At 42.5% G+C, this 19,425-nt stretch overlaps 1 protein-coding gene across 1 annotated transcript; it reads right to left on the bottom strand.

Moving 5' to 3' along the window:
• Positions 1-863: 863 nt before the first annotated feature.
• Positions 864-15,178, bottom strand: SLC46A3 (solute carrier family 46 member 3). Its single transcript, XM_074154869.1, has 5 exons — positions 14,661-15,178; positions 7,571-8,444; positions 7,038-7,121; positions 5,467-5,623; positions 864-3,518 (listed from the first exon to the last, which is right to left on the bottom strand). Exons 1-5 carry the CDS (start codon positions 14,853-14,855, stop codon positions 3,431-3,433), a joined length of 1,398 nt encoding a protein of 465 aa, XP_074010970.1. The 5' UTR covers positions 14,856-15,178; the 3' UTR covers positions 864-3,430.
• Positions 15,179-19,425: the final 4,247 nt, after the last annotated feature.

Raw genomic sequence — 19,425 nt, 5'->3', positions numbered from 1 at the left:
GCTGTTGTATCAGAGCAAAACTACATTAAGACAAGTAATTTAGTAGAGTTTCTCTGTGCAGTGACGAGCAGACCGTGGATGAGGAGGCTGGATGTGATTTTGAGGTGGTTTTGTTCAAGGATTAGTGTACTTTATTACAGTCTTGGGTGAGATCAAGCCATATTCAGAGCAAGGAAGTCGCATTGTTCATTATGTCTGTAAGGAGCTAATTTTAGGGGTTAGCCAGGCTGGAAAGCAAATGGTGTGTGTTAAGAGGCCTGTGCAAGATTTTATGCTGTTAATAATGTAACAGGTGTCCAACAGGACTGAGGCAAAGAGCTTTGGAGATGAAAAGGAAAGAGTTACGTTGCTCACTGTTGCAGCGTGTTGTGCTGGGGACTGGGATTCCTGGCCCAGCTCCTTCTCCCTGTTCCTACAAGCATTTCTTGCTCTGTAAAGCAGGAGCTGCAAGTAGCAACCCCAGGGAGTGACAAGCCAGGCATGCTGACAACCGGAGCTGGGACAGACCCAGCCTTGGTCTCCTGTGGGACCCAGCCTGGGCAAGAGGAGGAAAGCGCTTGCAGATTCACTGGTCTCACAGGTGCAACACAAGCCCCCTAGATGTCTTCTTGGAGACACCAGTGCTGTCCCTGCTCTGCAGTTCCCCACCTCTTCTTGGTGCTGATGTTCTGGGCAGCACCCTTTCCTCTCCCCAAGTGCAGGAGGAAGGCAAAAAAGCAAGTCTTCCTGCACTGCTATTTGTTCTGATGGCAAAAAATAGATGATGCCATAGTGCTGCTGCTTCTGTTTACATAAACATTCCTCCACCAGTCATCCCCTTGGCCATTTGTCAAAAAACAAAGCAAGAACTACAAATACAACATGAGTTTTTAAAAAACAAACTTCATTATTAATTTATGTCAAAATAATTTGCATTTATATACAAACAGAGCAACTATTATACACTTGGAAGATTTTGATTTAATAATCTGAAGCACATTAGTACCTGATTTCCTCAGCTTGCACTGTGCTAGGCACTTCGAAACCACAGTTTGTATCCTCCGTGTGTTCTGACCTGAACTTACAGCCAATTCTAAGCATTGCATCTACCAGAAATATTTTGCAAACATCAAGTACTTTATACAGCAAAGTCAATCCATAACAAAGCCATTCCTCAAGTGCATGTGTTCGTTCCCATTTGGACAGACACAAGGTCACTGCGGAATGGGCTTGCTGTGTTGTTACTTTCTGAGTGCTAGCAGAGGTGTGCACTGGAAAGGAAGTGAAGGTACTCACCATGTCTGAATTTGCTTTACTTCTTTCCAGGCAGTTTTGTGTGAAACAGTTAATTTTATAAAGCCTTACATAACTGCATAATAACAAGGCAAGAAAGACAATGTAACCTTTGTGCTGAAATCCTTTACATCAGTTTTGTTAATCTCTCTACAAGTCCTCATTATGTTTTGGACCCATTGATTATTGTAAAACTCTGCTTGCTTGCCCAAGTTGGCAGCGACTTGGGCACCTCAAGGGAGGAGAGTTAAGCAGTTTTATTTACTGGCCAGTATCTAAACTAGCTAGGAAAAACTAATGAATTTTACTTGCCAACATCAGCCTTGGTAGTTCAGGACAGAAGTCTAGGAGCTGGCTGTAGTTATTATCTGCGTAAATATTCATTCCACTGGTCTTGGATAAACTGCAGTTTTCACCAATGATGGTCTCCTGCATAGTGTAAACTCTCCTTTACCTTATTTGAACCCTCTTCAGAACTTCTCAAGTGATCAGGATACATAGCTTGGAAACAATGCTGTCGTTCAAACAAAAAGGATCTGCAATAGTACCATGATGTGGTATTAATTTTTTTGGTGGAGTACCGCTGAGAAGCTCTGAGGGCTACTCTGTTCCTGCAATGGATATCAATGGCTGTAAGCAGATTGTTGATTATACAGCATATGCTATGTCCGTCTTCATTTTTATCCTATGCTGTGTACATGTGAAGTCAGGGCCCATATTGTAGTTGATTTCCTACAGTTTTCCTTCTGTGAACGTCAACCACTTTATGTTATTTTGATTCCTCTACCTAATCTGTTTTGGGGAGGAGAATCACATACAACCTACCTGCAGGGATCAGAACAGTATTAGCTGTCCATCTCAGAAAAAAAACACAGGGGAGTGGTCCTTGATACGGTGTTATATTTACATGTCTGCTGTGCTGTGCACTCCAGAAGCTAATACTCTGGACAATTTCTACTGAAAGATCTCAAGCAAGAAGGTGAAGAGTCAATGCAGAAAATGATTTCTATGTTTGGCAGTCTCACCCGTTTGCACTGTGGCCCTGGACAAGTCTCTTTTCCTCGCTGTTCAGTTCTCTCTCACTGCAACACGGACGATAATATCTATTATGGAAGGAGGTTCTTAAGAGCATTTGTAAAGTGCTTTGAAGATGAGAAATGCTGTTCAAGTGCTCTTAAATTAAGCTGCATTCATTGCAAGATGATTAGATGCATGATTCAGATTTGGTCACCTCATTTCAGGGTTGTTAAAAAACACAGTCAAAGATCCAGTGAAAAGAAAGGCTGTTACAGCCTTTCAGTAGAAAAAACGCTGAAGTTAAGTACAGCCAACTTAACTAGAAAACAAAAAATATCTATGGGACAAAAAATAGAGGTGTCTGTATGCAGTCCCTAATATATGGAAAATTATAAAAATAAATGTGCAATATGGCCTCCGCAAAATGTAGGCATGGGCCTAACTTCACACTCTGCGAGCTGGAGATTTTCTAAGTATGACAGTTCCCTGTGAAAATCCATTTTAAGAACTAAGTCACAGGCAAGGTCCACACATCATACATTAAACTTCCACAAAGACTCCCTGCAAAGCAGTCAGTCTGCGTACAGCAGGGGCAAGTACTGCCTCCAGTCTGGTTGCTTTCTGAAAAAAAGTACCTTTTAGTTTAGTAATTTTAGACAGGTTTGGGGGCTTCACCATTAGGACAAGCCTTTTAAGATGTACACCGTGGACCGCATCCTCAGCTGGCACGAGCTCCACTGGCTTCAGCAGAATTGCCAGCACCCTCTGAGTTGATATGCGTTATCTCTGTCCCTCACTTAGAATGACACAGGATGTATCACAATCCACAGCTGACGTTCTCAAGCTTGAGAAAGGATAAGTGGAAAAAGAGTATCATCCTACCTCATTTTTTCCTTCATGCTGAAAGCAGCATTAAAATCTACATTGCCAGCCTATTTGCATAGTTAAGTCTAAGAGCTAGCTTTATTCAAGTGCTAAAAAGTGACTGGATAAAGAGCGCTACCAATTTAGTGCTTGTTGCTGCAGGGCCACTTTGAGATTGTGCCTGCAACTGCTGTGTTATCTCTACGGTCTCTGTATGACATAATGGTCTCTGCCACCGCACGTCAGATGAGAAAACCCAAGCAGATGAACCCTTTGTTCAACTCTCCACGCTCTCTATGCTGGATACTTCTTCAGGTACGAGCAAAGCCAATTCCTCCCCGTTCCAGCTTGTGCACAGAAGCCAGCTGTAAGACAGACAGGACAGATAGCTTTAGCTGAGATGACAGTTAAGTATAACATGCTGATTCAGCAGGAACACACGCAAGTGATAGCTCTGTTACAGCCATCTTCTGTGGCACAGAGCTGTTGACATCGCTTAGTAAACAAAAGCAATGACGGTACTTGCCCTTCATTACACGTTAGACAATATCGGTACTGCTGTCTTTGGTAAGTACTAAACCATTATTTATTACAGACTGGAACATCTACCCTTTCTGCTCTCGAATAGTAACACTGCATGACACCCTCAAAAGAAAGGTTTTAGACAGAGGTTATTCAAAGGGTGGGATATCTGAGACACTAATGACAGAAGGAAAAGAAAAATAACTTCCAAAAATTTTTGGTGATGATGGATTACAGTCCTGATTGCAGGATGGACTAATTAAAAGCAAATATCTCTTACCTTTTGCACAGAAGAGAGTGCTTTCTTAACAGAAACTCTCTACAGCACTGAAATAAACTAATATTTAATAAAACAAGAATTTACCGGGCCTTTGTTAATATAACTGAATTTCTCAATTTTTTTTATTACTTTACTGAAAACGTATCCTCCACACACACACGGGACCCCTTTGCTTCAATTCCCCCAGAGCTCAGACCCATCACTACCTTCGTCTTAAGTTTCTTTTAGTGCAGCTTCTCTGAATAGACTGCATAAAACACTGTAGTCAGGCAGGCACAGACATGAAATTATGTGAAATGTTGTAAATCTATAGCATTATCACTGCTTATTTAAAACTTAAAATGCAGCCGATGTAGAGATAAAAGGTGACTGAGGTGAAGTCTAAGCATTAGGTAAAAAGATAGAAGTCTCCAGCAAGAGTACCACCCTCTTAAGAAAGACAGCTTTATTCCCCCTGAATATAAATCTATCTAATGAAAAGTGATCCTTCTGTCATTTACATCTATGTTCTAGCATCCTAAAAAGATGTGACTTATATTGGAAATAATGTAAAGTGAACTTTGCTTTTATGAAACTCATGTATAATGACTTTTCACTGTCAATATTATGAGATGGTCACTAGATATGATTAGATGCAAATACTATAGAGGCATATTTTTTAAATATGTCTAGAGGTTTATTCATATGGGGCTTGGAGTTAGTGCAGATGTTTTACAGATTTTAATGGCACTGGGTCACAAGGTACCCATGACCAAGGAGCAGGACAGACATTAAAGTCACTGGGTGATTGGTCATGTTTATAACCCTCATTAGCATCTAGAAAAGCTCAAGACTGCAAAATTAAGCTCATGCCTTTCAAGTGATCTGTTACTTTTGCTCTTCGTGAAAGGCTTTCCTGTAAGAAAGACCACATAAAGGTCTCTAACCAAGGGAAGGCACACACAGGCAGTCAAGGGTATGGTGTATCCTACTAGTAGCACACTCAGGGTAGATTTCAGTTCAGGGGAAAGAGGTGACAAGTTCACAGCATGGAGCTGAGGGGAGGCAGCTGGATCAGGGCCAGACAGGGCTGGTGATGGAAAAGCTCCAGCAAGGTGTAGGGGAGTACGTGTTGAAGAGAGAAAAACCAGGGAGCTGCAGCTACCTGCAGCTGCGGAGCCACTCCACTGCGCTCAGAGACTGGTCACAAGCCTCACTGAGAGAAAGCACCCCCCCTCATAGCCTGGGCTCCCTTTCTCCTATCTGTTTCCCCCAGGGAAGAAACTGCTGTATCCCCTCATTTCAGCTCTGCCCCCCTCCAAGGAGCCTCCTCTACTTTCTATAGGCTTGCTAGATATAACCAGTTCCTGAAATGGGGGGAAGCTGGAGGGAAGGCTACACACAAAATAAGCCCAGCACACTAGAAAATACTGGTTTGAGAACTACTGCACTAAACCATTCTGCTGCATCTCATGTCAAAACAGAAATTACCAGTAAAAGCAGTCAGAAGCACCCTCCTGAGCCATACTTACCACAGGACAGCCAGTGGAATTAGACAAAGGCCAGCTGATAAGAGGAAGCTAAAGCCTGAGAACCACGCAACAGTAGCCGCATAGAGAATATTAAAAACTGAAAGTGCAATAGTGCTGGTCACAACTTCTAAACAGGCAATACAAGCAAACACAGCACCTGCCAAAAACAAATGGATGTATTACAAACAAAACACAATAAAACCAAAACTCCTTCAAAGTACTTAATTTTTTAAACTTTTTTTAAAAGATCTATCTACTGTATTTTAGCAAGTATGCAAGTAATAAGCACCAGAGTACCATACGTCTTTGCTATGAAAGTGTCTTCCATGGGGACTCCTACAAAAGACTTGTTTTTTAAATGAAAAAAAACCCACAACATTTTGCTCATGGAAACTATTTTTCTGTGCTACCATTCTATCATACCTACTTTCTTAAATCTGCCTATCACATGAAGTTCAAACTGTCCATCCTCACTAACCATGTTCTGCACATCTCCGCCCTTTGCCCCTTGCAATTCTCCTCTCGATTCTCACTCTTCCATTTTTCTTCCTTTTCTAATCTTCACCCTTATATGCAGAAAAGGCTCTGATCCACCAAAGACTGCTCGTTCAGCACATAACCATCTCCTTCTCATTTTTGAAAGGAAAGAAGCAACATTTTTTTGCACTGCGCTACCCATTGGGCTGGCAGTCTACCCCATCAGTGTCTTGCTGAACACGTTCTCGCAAGCGGCATTCATAGTCACAGGATCATGCACAAAAATCACAACAGGTAAGCAGAAAAGGATGACACGGGGCAACCTGATTCCTGCATCAAGCTACTCAAGTAGCCAAAGCCCTGAAGAACGCCAAGAAACTGCAAAACCAGGAGTGTATGTTAGCATAGTGCAGTACAAAGAGATCTTTGTTTTAGTGTATAAAGATATGCCTTTTAAAAAATAAACCCAAACAACTCAGGAGAATGCTTCTAGAACGTATATGCTCCCCAAAAGCAAAATATGAGATACTAGAGCCACATTTTGAGACCTGACATGCTTTTTTCTGTGTTCCATAAGGAAAGGACTTTGAGAAGTATGTTGTATCTTTTGGGACATGTTTAAGTAGCCACAGGCACCATGTGGTACATAGCTCAGGATCCAAGTCTAATGGTTTTCACGTGCTTTGAAGGTTGACCACCTATTACTTACCTTTCTAAATTATTGTGTGACACTGACTAACTGAGCTGTATCTTTCTCTGCATATCAAAATCTTGGGAATGTAAAAGCACTTGTGAAATCACAGCTGTACAAATCTTGAGCATTCCTCTGCTTCAAGTTCCCCGTGATCTTTATTTTTAGAGCAATATCTCCTTTGAAGGCTGAAACTTGTAGTAGTTTTTAAACACAATGTTGTTTATATTAAATTCAGAATCAAAAGCCATTAATATTATGACACAGGATCATATTATATGGAACTTGAAAGAAAAGCAGTCTTACAATACTGATACATATCTGCTTGTTTAAAGGTAATCTTGGTGCATTATGGTATAATAATACCATATTGTTGTATTGTTTAAAACCAAATTCTACTCACCCTGTTCACCAGCGAGAACCACCTTCGACAGCATGGATCGGAGAACAGGAATAGGCATAAAGCAGAGCAAAGACGGCACTCTTACTGTAAAGCAAAGAATCAGTCATGAGACACTGAAGTAATAAAGAGCCAGGATTTTACAAATGCATTGCAAATTAATTAGTCATATACTTTTGAATGCTCAGTTCCCCAAATAGCAAAAGGCAATAAAAAAGCCAATCTAGGAGTGCAACAAGACATGAACTATACAAGCATAGACAAATTAATAAATCCAGTATATCTGTATGGCACTAAAATCAAATCATAAGCAAATGATTCTATTGCCTATCATAAGCAAATAATTCTATTGCCTCTCCACGCACTTTATCTTTTAATTAAATTCTAAATCAGTCTTACCCAACCTTGTATACTTTACCTCTCTACGACCCTTTTAAGACAGTAGGTCAAATATCTACCAGCTGCACTCACTACAGGTAACACAGCAGTATTTTCATATATATTATTGACTACGGAATGACTGATTCTGAACTCACCTAAAAACATGAGCAGGGTAGTTTTGGCAAAGGCAGCCATGACCATTCCTCCAATGTAAGAAAATATCCCAATAAAGACAATATAAATGTCTTTGAGACATTTAGAAAATAAGTAAACTCCTAAAAAACTTGTCAGAGAGACAGAAGTGAAGGCAGCTGCTCCATACCCGATGTACACTTCATTCCAGCAGAGTGGCTCATCCAGTTCATACAGGGTAAAAAGCGAACTCCCACCAACCACAGTAAACAAGTAAGTCATAAATGTAAAAAGTAATACAATGATTAAAATTCTCTTTTTATAAGGGGCAGTTTTAAAAAGCATGTACACCCCAGAAAATGTCTCTCTCAGAAGTTCTTTACAAGATGCTGGTGCCTGGTGCTGGAATTCAGATATGCCTACTGTATCTTCCAGAAAAAATATAATATAGATAATATTAACAACATGAAGCAGAGATGCTGTCACAAATGTCCATGTAAAGCCTATTCCTCTTAGAAAGTAGCCAGACGACAGTCCTGCCAACCCAGATACAACTCCAAAAATCAAATCCACCACAGCTATTCGTGTTGTCTTCTGCTTCTCATCATGACACACATCTGCTATAAAAGCAAAGCCTCCTCCAAGGAAAGTTGCCATGCTCCCAAACAGTCCACTAATAAATACAACCGCAAATAGGATAGAGAGTGACAAGTCAAAATACGATATTACAGTGAGGCAAATATCAGCAATCAAAGCTCCCACTGATGGTAAAACTAAAGACCTTTTTCGTCCCTGGCGATCTCCATTAGCTACAATGACAAAAGCAACTATAAGGCTGGGAACTGCCCCAGTTAAGTCCAACTGCATGTTAAAAACAGAGGCTTTTTCTTGAACTTCCTGTAAAGAGAAAACAAAAATAATTGTAAATACTATAATACATTGTAAAAAAATTAAATCTATAATAATATTGCACTTACATAATGATCAGCATGCAATACAACATATAGTACAGTACATGTTTCTAGATTATAAATTACATTGTTATAAAACCTAATATATACAATAATGTTTTATAAGATTTGTCCTGGTTTCAGCTGGGACAGAGTTAATTTTCTTTCTAGTGATTGCTGTGTTTCAGATTTGGTATGAAAGGAATGCCAATAATGTATATTGGTTTAGTTGTTGCCAGGTGATGCTTATATTTTTCCAGGGACTCTTTTCAGCTTCCCATAGAAGCTGAGAAGGAGCACAGACAGAATGATGGAATGGCCAATGGAATATTCCCTGCCATAGACATCATGCTCGGTATATAAATGGGGTTAGTTGGGGAGCAGGTACTCATGATTGCTAGTGAGAGTGACTCGTGTCATTATTCTTGTTATTGCTGTTTTCCTTTTCTGTTACTGTTCTACTAAACTGTCTTTATCTCAACCCATGAGGTTTTTCTCCCTTTCCCCTCCTTTTCTCCCTCTTCTTCCTAACCTTCTTGGTACCTGAACAGATTATATGACACTATAATACATTATGCTATAATAAAATGGAGTACATATTACTGTGTGTTTATAAGAATGCATTATATTACAGCAATCGCTAAGACAAAGGAATTGCATATTCAAAGTTTCCCACATTTGTAATTTTACCTTCAATATTCCTCAAACATCCCTTGTTACATTTTAACCAGGAATATATTTCTTAAGATACAGTCTTACCAGTACTCGACAGAGAAGTTTCAATGGAGACAAGAAATCAATTCTTTTGAGCATGCATTTACAAGAGCTGTGCTTATACTGTAAGTATCTCCGTCAGTACAGGGCATGGCAAAAAGGACACTGGAGTTATTTAATCCCTCAGAAATCAGTAGTAAAACAGACTTTGACTGAGGAACACACCCCGTGCTCCCTACTCACAGGAGATCATTTTTCCTCCCAAATAATCCTACTGAGAGGGTTACAAGAAATGATCCACTGACTTGCACATTGTGCAAGCAAACAGATCAGAATTTGCTCTGACATCCCCATGTACAATGTTAATAATAACAACAATAACAATAATAATAAAAATGTGAAACATGGCATTAAAAATTATACCAACTCACTGATATACGAATTAACTAATTTTTAAAACACTGGAAAGCTCTGGGTTCAGAAATTGTCCAAATGAGTGATGTCTCTATAGATATGCTACAGCAGGTAGTCACATAAGGAATGGCAGCTAATACTGTAACAATAAACTGTAAACACCCACTACGGGAAAAATTTCTGAGTTCTTTTTAACGGAAGTATAAAAACCAAATGTAGCTGTAAAGCAACCAGTTAACAGAACATGAATAGCTGTAGAAAAAAAAAAGAACTAAAGAAAAGTCAATTAAAAAAGAGTATCTTGTTATGAAGCCAGCTGCTAAATGATGCTCAGCAAGCTAATTCAGATCTTGCTTTTAATATATCGATGCAGGCGAGAGAGACAGCAGCCACAGCAGCCCTTTCAGAACCAACCACCTGATCAGACAGCGAGCAGCAGGGGAAAAGGAAGTAACTTCATTCGCACAAACCCTTTACACTCTATAAGATCAACTTTCAGATGCAGAGAGTAAAGTCTCTCTGAAAGTTGCCTTCAGGCTTTCTGCGGTATCACACTGACTTGGGCAGGGGTTGTGCTCTTCAATCAGTAGCAGGTACAGCCACGTAAATCTTCCCAAGGCATTCTCAGCCTGTATTCAAGCCATCTATATTCCATGTTTCAGGTGTTTCCTCCATAGCTAACACAATCCCCACTGAATAGCATCCAAAAGATGAAAAAAATCAAGAATTTCCAGGAATGTACTTTGGGCAATTTTAAAAGCTGCTGAATGCTTTATAAATTCCTATTTGTATTTACAAAGATCACAAGATTCCAGTTCAATCTCTTTGTTTACAAGACACCAAGTGTTATTGCAAGAGGAAAATTCAGTTGATCCTGAGGCCTCAAGGAAAACCCTGAAGATCCCCAGAACTCTGGAGTCTTTTACTCTCTTCCGTTATGGTGTCTCACTACCTTAGGATTCATGATGTCCTGTCTACTGGCCAGCACTGTAGTCACCCTGGAAGGGTCAAAACCATGAAGACTGAACAAATCAAGATGGAAAATGATATTCGTATCTTTAACTCCTCCCCTGCTGACAAAGAGAACTCTATGTAGTTGCATACATTGCTTCTTTACTAGGATCATCTGTTTCAGAGATGAGGGTCTAAGAAATGCTAATACATTAGAAATAAAATTACATGTTCTTATATATCATCTCAACCCACATTAACCATACAATGCAAATACTATTGCCAAACCATAACGAAGTGTTAAATGGGAGGAACAGAACAACAAAGACTTGGGTTTCATTGCTGTGGATGTAGGTGTGCAACGCAAAGAATGTGGCTACGCATCCACCTACTGCAAATGACCACAGCCTTGCTGACATAAATGACTTCTTGTCTACTGATGAGAAGACTAAAAGACAAAAGTACAGAGAAACTCCATTTAGAGTGTAAAGCACTCAGCTGCCCACTTCATGTTTTTGTAAAGTCAATGGAAATGCTCTTAAAATCAATGGAACTACATACATTTGAAGAGAAAGGTACAGTTTTTTAATCTGCAAGTTCACTTTACTCTGAAAAAATGCTCATGGAGGACAGAAATAGTTCTTAAAATCTCAGATTTCAATATTAAAAGAATCAAAATTAAGAAGCAATTAATTTCTGTAAGGATTAAATTAATAAAGAAGCGTAGTGCCTGAGGCTGAGCAATGTACAGGATGTGATAAACTGATAGGCTCATAAAATTAAAAAATATTACTGTGTAGCAAAGGAAAATGCATGGATTGATTAATAAATAAACTGGAAGACAAATAACGTTTAATGATAGCTCTTTCTGCGCTAAAAAAAGAAGAGTATCCAAGGCAGTGATCAGAATGCTTCAGCTTGTATTAAAGTTACCTTTGAACTCATGTTATTATAAAATGATTGATTTCCTTCAAATAGTAAGAAATGATTAATCTAAATGTTGCAAAGACTATCCATTTTGAACTATAGTCTATTTTTTTCCAGGCTCCAAATGTTTCTTGTCTTCAATTTCCTTTTACATTTTGCTTTGAAATAAGTGAAATTAGTAAAAAACTCCTCCATTCTCAGAATGGAAGGACTTATACTAAATTAACTACTAAGGGAGGTGTTCTAAAAGTTAATGCCAAATGGGGCCTGCTAGAAACACTCCTGACAGCAAAATTTACAGCATCTGTAAACATAAGTCAGTTAGGACGGTCTTGGAAAATCCAGAACACCTACTTCACACATCCTCAGCAAAGGGCTTGGAACTGCATTACTGGATCTACTCTCTTCCCCATACACAGGACTATTACTCAGCACAGAGACCCAGTTCCACTGAAATAAATGGGTGTTTTGAGCATTTTATATCCTCATACTGTGGAAACAAGTGCGGTATCAAAATGCAGGCAAGACACTCACACAAGAGCATGATTGTTCAAAAGCTTGTGCCCTGCTGGCACTCACTGGAATGGAGGGAATGGAAATTCGGCAGAAAGGGAAACAAAGAAGTTCTGTTGGCCATTATTCAACTACTGTCTCAAAGGATTCACGTTCTCAAATATCCAGTTAATTATGCTTTGTATCCTTTACGCCAAAAAACCTGTAATGTGTGAATTCACCACCACATCAAGAGACACTATCTAAACTTCAGCTGAAATGAAGCACTCCGCTTCCAGTGTTTCGCAAAAAGAAATATGAAGTCCTATACCCTGAGCACAGGTGATTGCAATTTGAAAATCAGGTTGAATTTGTGGGGTTTCTAGCAAATGCAAAGTGTAGAAATGTTTGTGAAATGTATGTTTCTCGATGGGCTCTGCAATTAGAACTGTATGCACCACATATGGTTTTCTTATAGTTGCTCCTTCCACTGACACATGACACTGTATGACAAAATGCCCACACACAGCACCAAAGTGGAGCTAATACTAAAGAAAACACTTTGGGGGAGTAACATACGAGCGCTTCTCAGACAATAATTGTTTATTATCTCCAAATTAATTCAAATGGGTGGCATACACTACCTTCCTTGGCTGACAGGTCAGCCCAGAAAGCAGGCTGGACTACAATTCTATCGAACTTTTTACTTTCACATTCTTTCTACTAAGATCGGCTTCTGTCAAATGAGGGAGAACCTACTCCATGCTAAAAATCCTGAATTATTTATTTGATCATCTTCAATTGAAGCATGAGCCATAAAAAAAAACGTATTTTATATATGACAGATGAAGTAGATCATAGAATCATAGAATTGTCTAGGTTGGAAGGGACCTTTAAGATCATCTAGTCCAACCATCAACCTAACTGATAAAAAACCATCACTAAACCATGTCACTGAGCACTATGTCAACCCATTTTTTAAATACCTCCAGGAAAGGTGCCTCAACCACTTCCCTGGGCAGCCCATTCCAATGCTTAATAGCCATTTCAGTGTAAAAATTTTTCCTAATATCCAATCTGAACCTCCCCTGGTGCAACTTGGGGCCACTTCCTCTTGTCCTATCGCCTGTGACTTGGGAGAAGAGACCAACCCCCACCTCTCTACACCCTCCTTTCAGGTAGTTGTAGAGAGCGATAAGGTCCCCCCTCAACCTCCTTTTCTCCAGGCTGAACAACCCCAGCTCCCTCAGCCTCTCCTCGTAAGACTTACTCTCCAGACCCCTCACCAGCTCCATTGCCCTTCTCTGGACCCGCTCCAGCACCTCAATGTCTTTTTTGTGGTGAGGGGCCCAAAACTGGACACAGTACTCAAGCTCAGATGAGCTCAGCTGTTCAGTCTTGTACACATGCAGCACATCAGAGATTCAAATCTGGGATGTGAGCAAAAATGTTCAGGTGCCGCCCTTTCAGCAGCATAGGGGAATGCCAGCTGACTGTTTCCATAACTACATCTTCTGTGTAATTCTTCTGAGTTTGAGCTTCTGTCCGAGCTATCTGCTTTTCTGACTCTACAGTGGTTTCATGTTCCTCTTCATCCAGCCCAGCTGCCAGTTGCTGCGGCCAAGGTTGGCTCTGCTGTACCTCTTCTGCAAATGTGTTCCTTTCTTAAATGCAGCAACCATGCAGCCAGAGCGGGTCAGAGCAGTGCACTGCTTCAGAAAACAACGCTCAAACCCCAAAAAACTCAAGAAAAAGAGTTGAGCTGTCTCTTGAATCAGTGCCCTGATCAAATCCAAACCGTAACCTGTAACTGCGGAACTGGGAGATAAAACACATGGGGGGGAGCAAGGGGAATAAGAGGGAAAGGAAAATGGGAGTATGATCATCTCCTCTGCTGGCGTCCCATAGTTAGCTCCGCTTACGTGTAGCGTTAAGACTGCACTGGAAGTGCAATGGAAGAGATTCCAAACAACAAGTAGGCATTCAGCACCCTGAACTATGAAAGAGTGCTAAAAAAGTAATTGACCATGGGATGCTGTCATCTTGATGTCTTTGTATTTCAACAAGGCAGACAAGCACTGCTGTGAATGGTAAATCATCAACTATGTTTGTGCACAGATCAGTTAAACATTTTTTTGCATTTTAAAATTAAAAAAAAGTTTATTTTAACCGTCCCCATTCTTCATCCTTGTAATTCCTCTGAAATAAATGTATTCTAAACTAGATCTTGATCCCGAAAATTACATTTGCTAAACTCTGCATGCTCACACAGAGCACCAGCAGCCTGAGGGGGAACTGATGGCCCACAGAGAGATGCGCAGCTCCTGCTGGAAGGAGGAGCCTTCCCCGGTACCCGCTGTAATGTCAGGCCAATGCCGATTTGGGCCCGATCCTCTAAGACGATTTTCAACTCCCGCTAAAATACGAATTTATCTCAGCATCTTCCTGGAGAGGACTCTTTGTCTGGGAAGCACTATAGCTCCCCGCAGCGCACCACCAGAGGGGCAACGAGGCAGGGAACTGACGGCAGGTTACAAAACTACCGCTCGTCTATAAATAAAAGGTTAAGTAAGGTTATATAAAAAGAGGTTACGCTGCGACAGCACCTCCCGGCCCCCAGTTTATTTACAATTGTCACTTTTTTTTTTTCCCTTCCCCCTCTTACCTTCTGCTTGATGTAAGCCGGGCTACTTTTATTCTGCTCGCAGCGAGTGGCATTGCCGTCCCCGCTGAGGAAGGTGGAGTTGTACTCCTCCTCCCACAGCCGCCGGTAGACGAACTGCTGCACCAGCGGGCTCGTCAAGGAGCAGGCGAACATGTAGACGAAAATGACGGGCTCCACGCACAGAACCTTCCTCATCTCTTCTCCCTCTTCCTCCGCGGGCGCTCAGCCCTGCGGGCCAGAAAAGACGGGCGCGATGGCTCACCAGGCGAAGGGAAAACAACTCCACACGCTCCGCCCCGGCCGCTTGACAGCCGCGACCTGCCCGGGAGAAGCCATCACCCGGCACCCCCCCGCCGCGTTCCTCAACCCGCCGGCCACGGCCCTGCCCCCTCCCGCCGCCCGCTCTCCTCTCCTCGCGCCGGCGGAGGTCACGCCGCGCCGCCGGTGCGTGACACCGGGAGGCGGGACGAGGAGAACAGTGTCCCCCGCCGGCCGCCATCTCAGCCCCGCTGTCCCGCAGCGGGCGGGGCGCTGCGGCGGGGGGGACCGCGGCCTGGGCGGGCCGAGGGGGCACAGGAGGGAGCCCCCGCCGTGGTGGCGGCGTCCCCGCGGGGGTTGGGAGGGGAGGGGGGCTCGGCTGGACGAGGTGACACGGTCTCCTCCGCGGCCTGGGGGCAGCCCTCACCCGAAGGGAGGAGGAGCGTGTGTGTCTGTCCCCTCCGTACCTCCCCCCCCCCCGCGGTGTTGGCAGCCATGCCGGTGCACGCGTGGTGGGGCTGCTAGAAATGGGTGATAAATCAGCAGTTTTGTTATTTTTCAGCCCCGGGCAGCAGCGTGCCAGGCGTGTCTGTCGCCCAGTGTTTACCAAGCCGGGGAGTTTGTTTTGGCCGGTTGCGCAAGGAGGATGTTCCTTATCAGCGGTGACTCCGGCCTCCCCTGACACCGTACCCGTGTCCGGCGTCCTTGAACACCATACCAGTGAACCCAGTGGAACCCGCTCCCACCGCCTGGAGCTCAGCTGGGCCCCCAGGGTCAGCCTGCCTGGGGGAGGACAATGCAGCCCTGCCCTGGCCGGGGAGGAAGATGCTTCTTGGTTTTGCTCCATGCTGCCACGTTTTCTGCTCTCAACTGAGGTGATTTAGAGGTTTTATTGTGGCTGCTCCCCTTCTACACGCTCCCTTGGCTTGTCAGGGTGCATAAAAGCAGCATTTGTTGGCCACCAGCTGGTCTCCAGTTAATATCGCTCATTCCCTCCGAGTCTGACATACCTGGTGCCATGTCTCAGAGGAAAGGTGTGGTGTCTCTGTTGGCACAGCTGCTGTGGCACGTGCTTCGGGTCCACAAGAGAGATCATGCTGGTGCAGATCCATGATTCTTCTGCTTAGAGAGGACCGCCCTGATGTACGCAACGGAGGGAGCATGCCCTGGCATCTGCAAAACTGCAGGATGTGTTTTCTTGTACAAGCAGTAACGTGTATGGCAGAAGCCTTATCTGCTCACTGATGATGGCTGCTCCTTGGGTTATGGATTTCTCTCTGGTTTCTCTCTGCTTTGAGGTGGGACGGACACCACAGTACCCCTGCTGTCTTCATTCTCGGCGGGGCACTGTCACCTTAAGACACTGAGATGATTCTGGCCTCCTCACAGGTATGGTACAAGGAGAGACGACATAATTGAGGAGTAGATGCCCAAAGGACCTCCTTTCAGTCTTAAATACTGCTTTTCAATTACAAATATTGCAGAAAGTCGTATTTGCTAAAAGCACATAAAAACTTCAGAGGCTCCCTGTTGTATCTTTTCTCTTGAAACAGGAAGTGCAGTTTAATAACTTCATGAATATTCAACTCCTTCATAAGCTGATTTGAAGCCAGATTGACTGTAACATGGGTCATATGATCTCGACAAAAGCTTTAATTTGTTTCACTGGCATGTGACTTGTCATTCAGTCCCAAATTTAGGGACAACACTGGCCTGTCATGTGTCTCTTAGCATAGGATAAACCTAATGCACAACTCTGTGGCCTTCATCGTTTACTTTGGATGGTGAGTTGCTTTGGTCTGGCATCTAAGTCTTTGCACGGAGACACACAGACACAGACAGACAGTGGTTCAAAAGAAGTGCAGCTCTGGCCTGGAATCACAGTAGAGAGTATTGTCCTTCTCCTCAACCTATCCAAGTCCAAAGTCTGATTCATCCTGTGACAGTATTTTGTTTGTCACAAGGTAAAGCAAAAACCAATCATGTGAGGGTTACACACAAATGGCTGCCAGATGAGAGGGGCTGTTCAGGTCACTCAGCCAGCCGTTAACATTTATTTCGATGTAATGAAGAGGGGATTTTAAGCCTTGTAGTAACTTTCAGTTATTCCACAGAAGGATATTGTCTTGCTAAGTGCATCTGTGCTGAATAGCATGTCACTCATGAACATAAGCATCTGAGTAGAGCCCGGGTTGCTGGGCAAAACTTGTTTTAGCTAGCAGTGCCTTCAGGACAGCCTTCCCAGTGCCAAAGAGCAGAGCTCTGGCTCTGTGCTCCAGAGGTCCTCTGCTTCTCTCCTTCCTACCTCCAGTAGCTGTGTTTAAGCTTAGGCTTGGGTTTGCGGAGCCAAGTGGCTCCAGCAAAGTTATGGCCTCTCCAATGCTGGAGGCAAGGCTGCAGTTTGAGCTGGGCATCTCTAAGCACCTGTTTGTCTTTGTCCAACAGCTTGAAGCCTGCTCATGAGTATGTTCTAGTGCCAACAGGTAACGTATACCCCCCACACTGGTGCACTGGAACAGACTTTACCCTCCCTTGTTCCCAGTCCTCCCCCCACACACAAGGAGAGCTAAAAGCAATAGAAGCAATTGAACTTTTAAGATCAGACTTCGCCGGATGATGCTTATCCTTCAAAGTCAAGCATTTCCAACCAACAGAATATATGGCAAACTTGCTTCCTCAATCCCCCCCATCACCGATATTCACATTGGTCCAAATTTGAGTGACATGCCAATGCACGTGGCTGCAGCTTTGCAGTCTGAACTGCCTCTACTGACTTCCTCAGTGTGTGAAGATTTGAAGGAGCGCATGTATTCAGTGTGGAGGTCAGGCTTTCTGGGAGCTCTTGCTAAGCTTTCCATCAAAAAATCTTAAAAACCAAACAGTTAACTGTTCTTCGAAGGTGGTATGTTGCTTGTGTGTCAGGTCATGGAAAAAAGGGGACATGCAACGAAGTTCAAAGTTCAGAATATCAGGAGACTTTTGAGGGATCGCACCAGCACTGGTCAAAGGGCAAAAACATTATATTACCTTAAGTGGTAGAAATCTTCAAACAAAGCCTCCTGCACTTCAAGGAATTAGGCATGACTTATGTGGCAAGATCTTGGTATTCAGTGATTGCTACGATTGCATTCTCAGACAACTTTGTTGCTGAAAAAAAAAAAAAGCAATTTTTTTTCATTTTTTATATATACACAAATCACAAATACTATAAACATTTTTTCTAGCAAATTCTTTTGATGCAGATGAAGTTGGAGACATTTTAGAGATCTGGATAGTCCCATTTTTTTGCTGAAAAAATTAATGGTGCTTTAATAAATATTATTGCCATGTAAAACATGAGTTTAATTGCCTTCTAAGAAGTTAAGTACTTTTAAAAAGTGAGGTGACACTTATTTTCCATGATAACTATCTACTGAGATCATGGAGAACCTTAGCCTTCTTCAAATCATTTGTGGGTTACAGAGTGACACTAAGATGAACAGTATCTACTTATATTCAACTCAAGTTTTCAAGGCTATCTTGGTAACAATGGGTAAAACAAATTTAAAAAAGAAGCCTAAAGAGGGAAGAGAGAAGCACACTTTCTGCAGAGAGTCAATTCGATACAAAACACAGTTCTGCAGAAACCTTTTGTACGCTGCGTCTTGCCCACGAGCATGGAAATGGAGATACATGAAGGAAGTTCTGCAAATAGTACCGCTGGGGGAAAGGAGAAGGGAATGAGCTGCATAATTCTGCAGAGGCACGCAAGAAGTTTAGATGTAACTGTTTTGTTTTCATTATAACTGAGCTGATTGCTGAATGCAAGCCCTGACAACACAGTAGTAATGAAGATTTAAATATGAGACTGAAAGAAAACGTAATAAGGAAAATTTGTGCAGCAAATCCAACTACACAGTTCTGAAAAGACAAGGAGAGACTGTTACCATCAATGCAACCCAGAGAAAACCCCTGCAGGTTTCATGTCATTACTTTTCATTCAGTGCAGATCATCACTGATGTTCAGGGCCTAGAATGGCATCTCTGACCTTTGGCTATTTACACAGTTGAAGGCATCTGCCCCAGCAAGCGGTCATAGTCCAAGTAGTGCAGGAAGACTCTCACCTTCACCACTCTCTCCTCCGGCTGGCCCCATCCACACTGCATAGCATTTGGTCTGAGTCCTCTCTTGCCCCACAGGATAAGTGAAAGCTACAGCTAATCATAAATAATAGCATTTTTGTCTTTTTGCACTCCTGAATATCTGTGACTGAGTTCATCTGGTGTGGAAGAAGGTGCTTGAAAGGTAATACAGATGGGCAAGGAGCCCGCATTGCTGGAAACAGGAGCGTTGTTCTGAGCCCCTCTGTCACAGCATGAGCACTACTGCTGACAGTCATCTCCATGCCATATGGTATTTATTACTGTTCTTAAGTGCTGTGTTGAAAATTTGTGCTTGTTTGTGTCCTCAGACACTTGTAAGGCATCAAGATATGTTTATTTTCTCTGAATTAGATAACAGAACTGA

Source organism: Numenius arquata, chromosome 1, assembly GCF_964106895.1.
Source record: "Numenius arquata chromosome 1, bNumArq3.hap1.1, whole genome shotgun sequence".
In the NCBI taxonomy this organism is placed as follows: domain Eukaryota; kingdom Metazoa; phylum Chordata; class Aves; order Charadriiformes; family Scolopacidae; genus Numenius; species Numenius arquata.
Note: the sequence above shows the minus strand (reverse complement) of the source record. Positions and strands in the feature narration are given on the sequence as shown.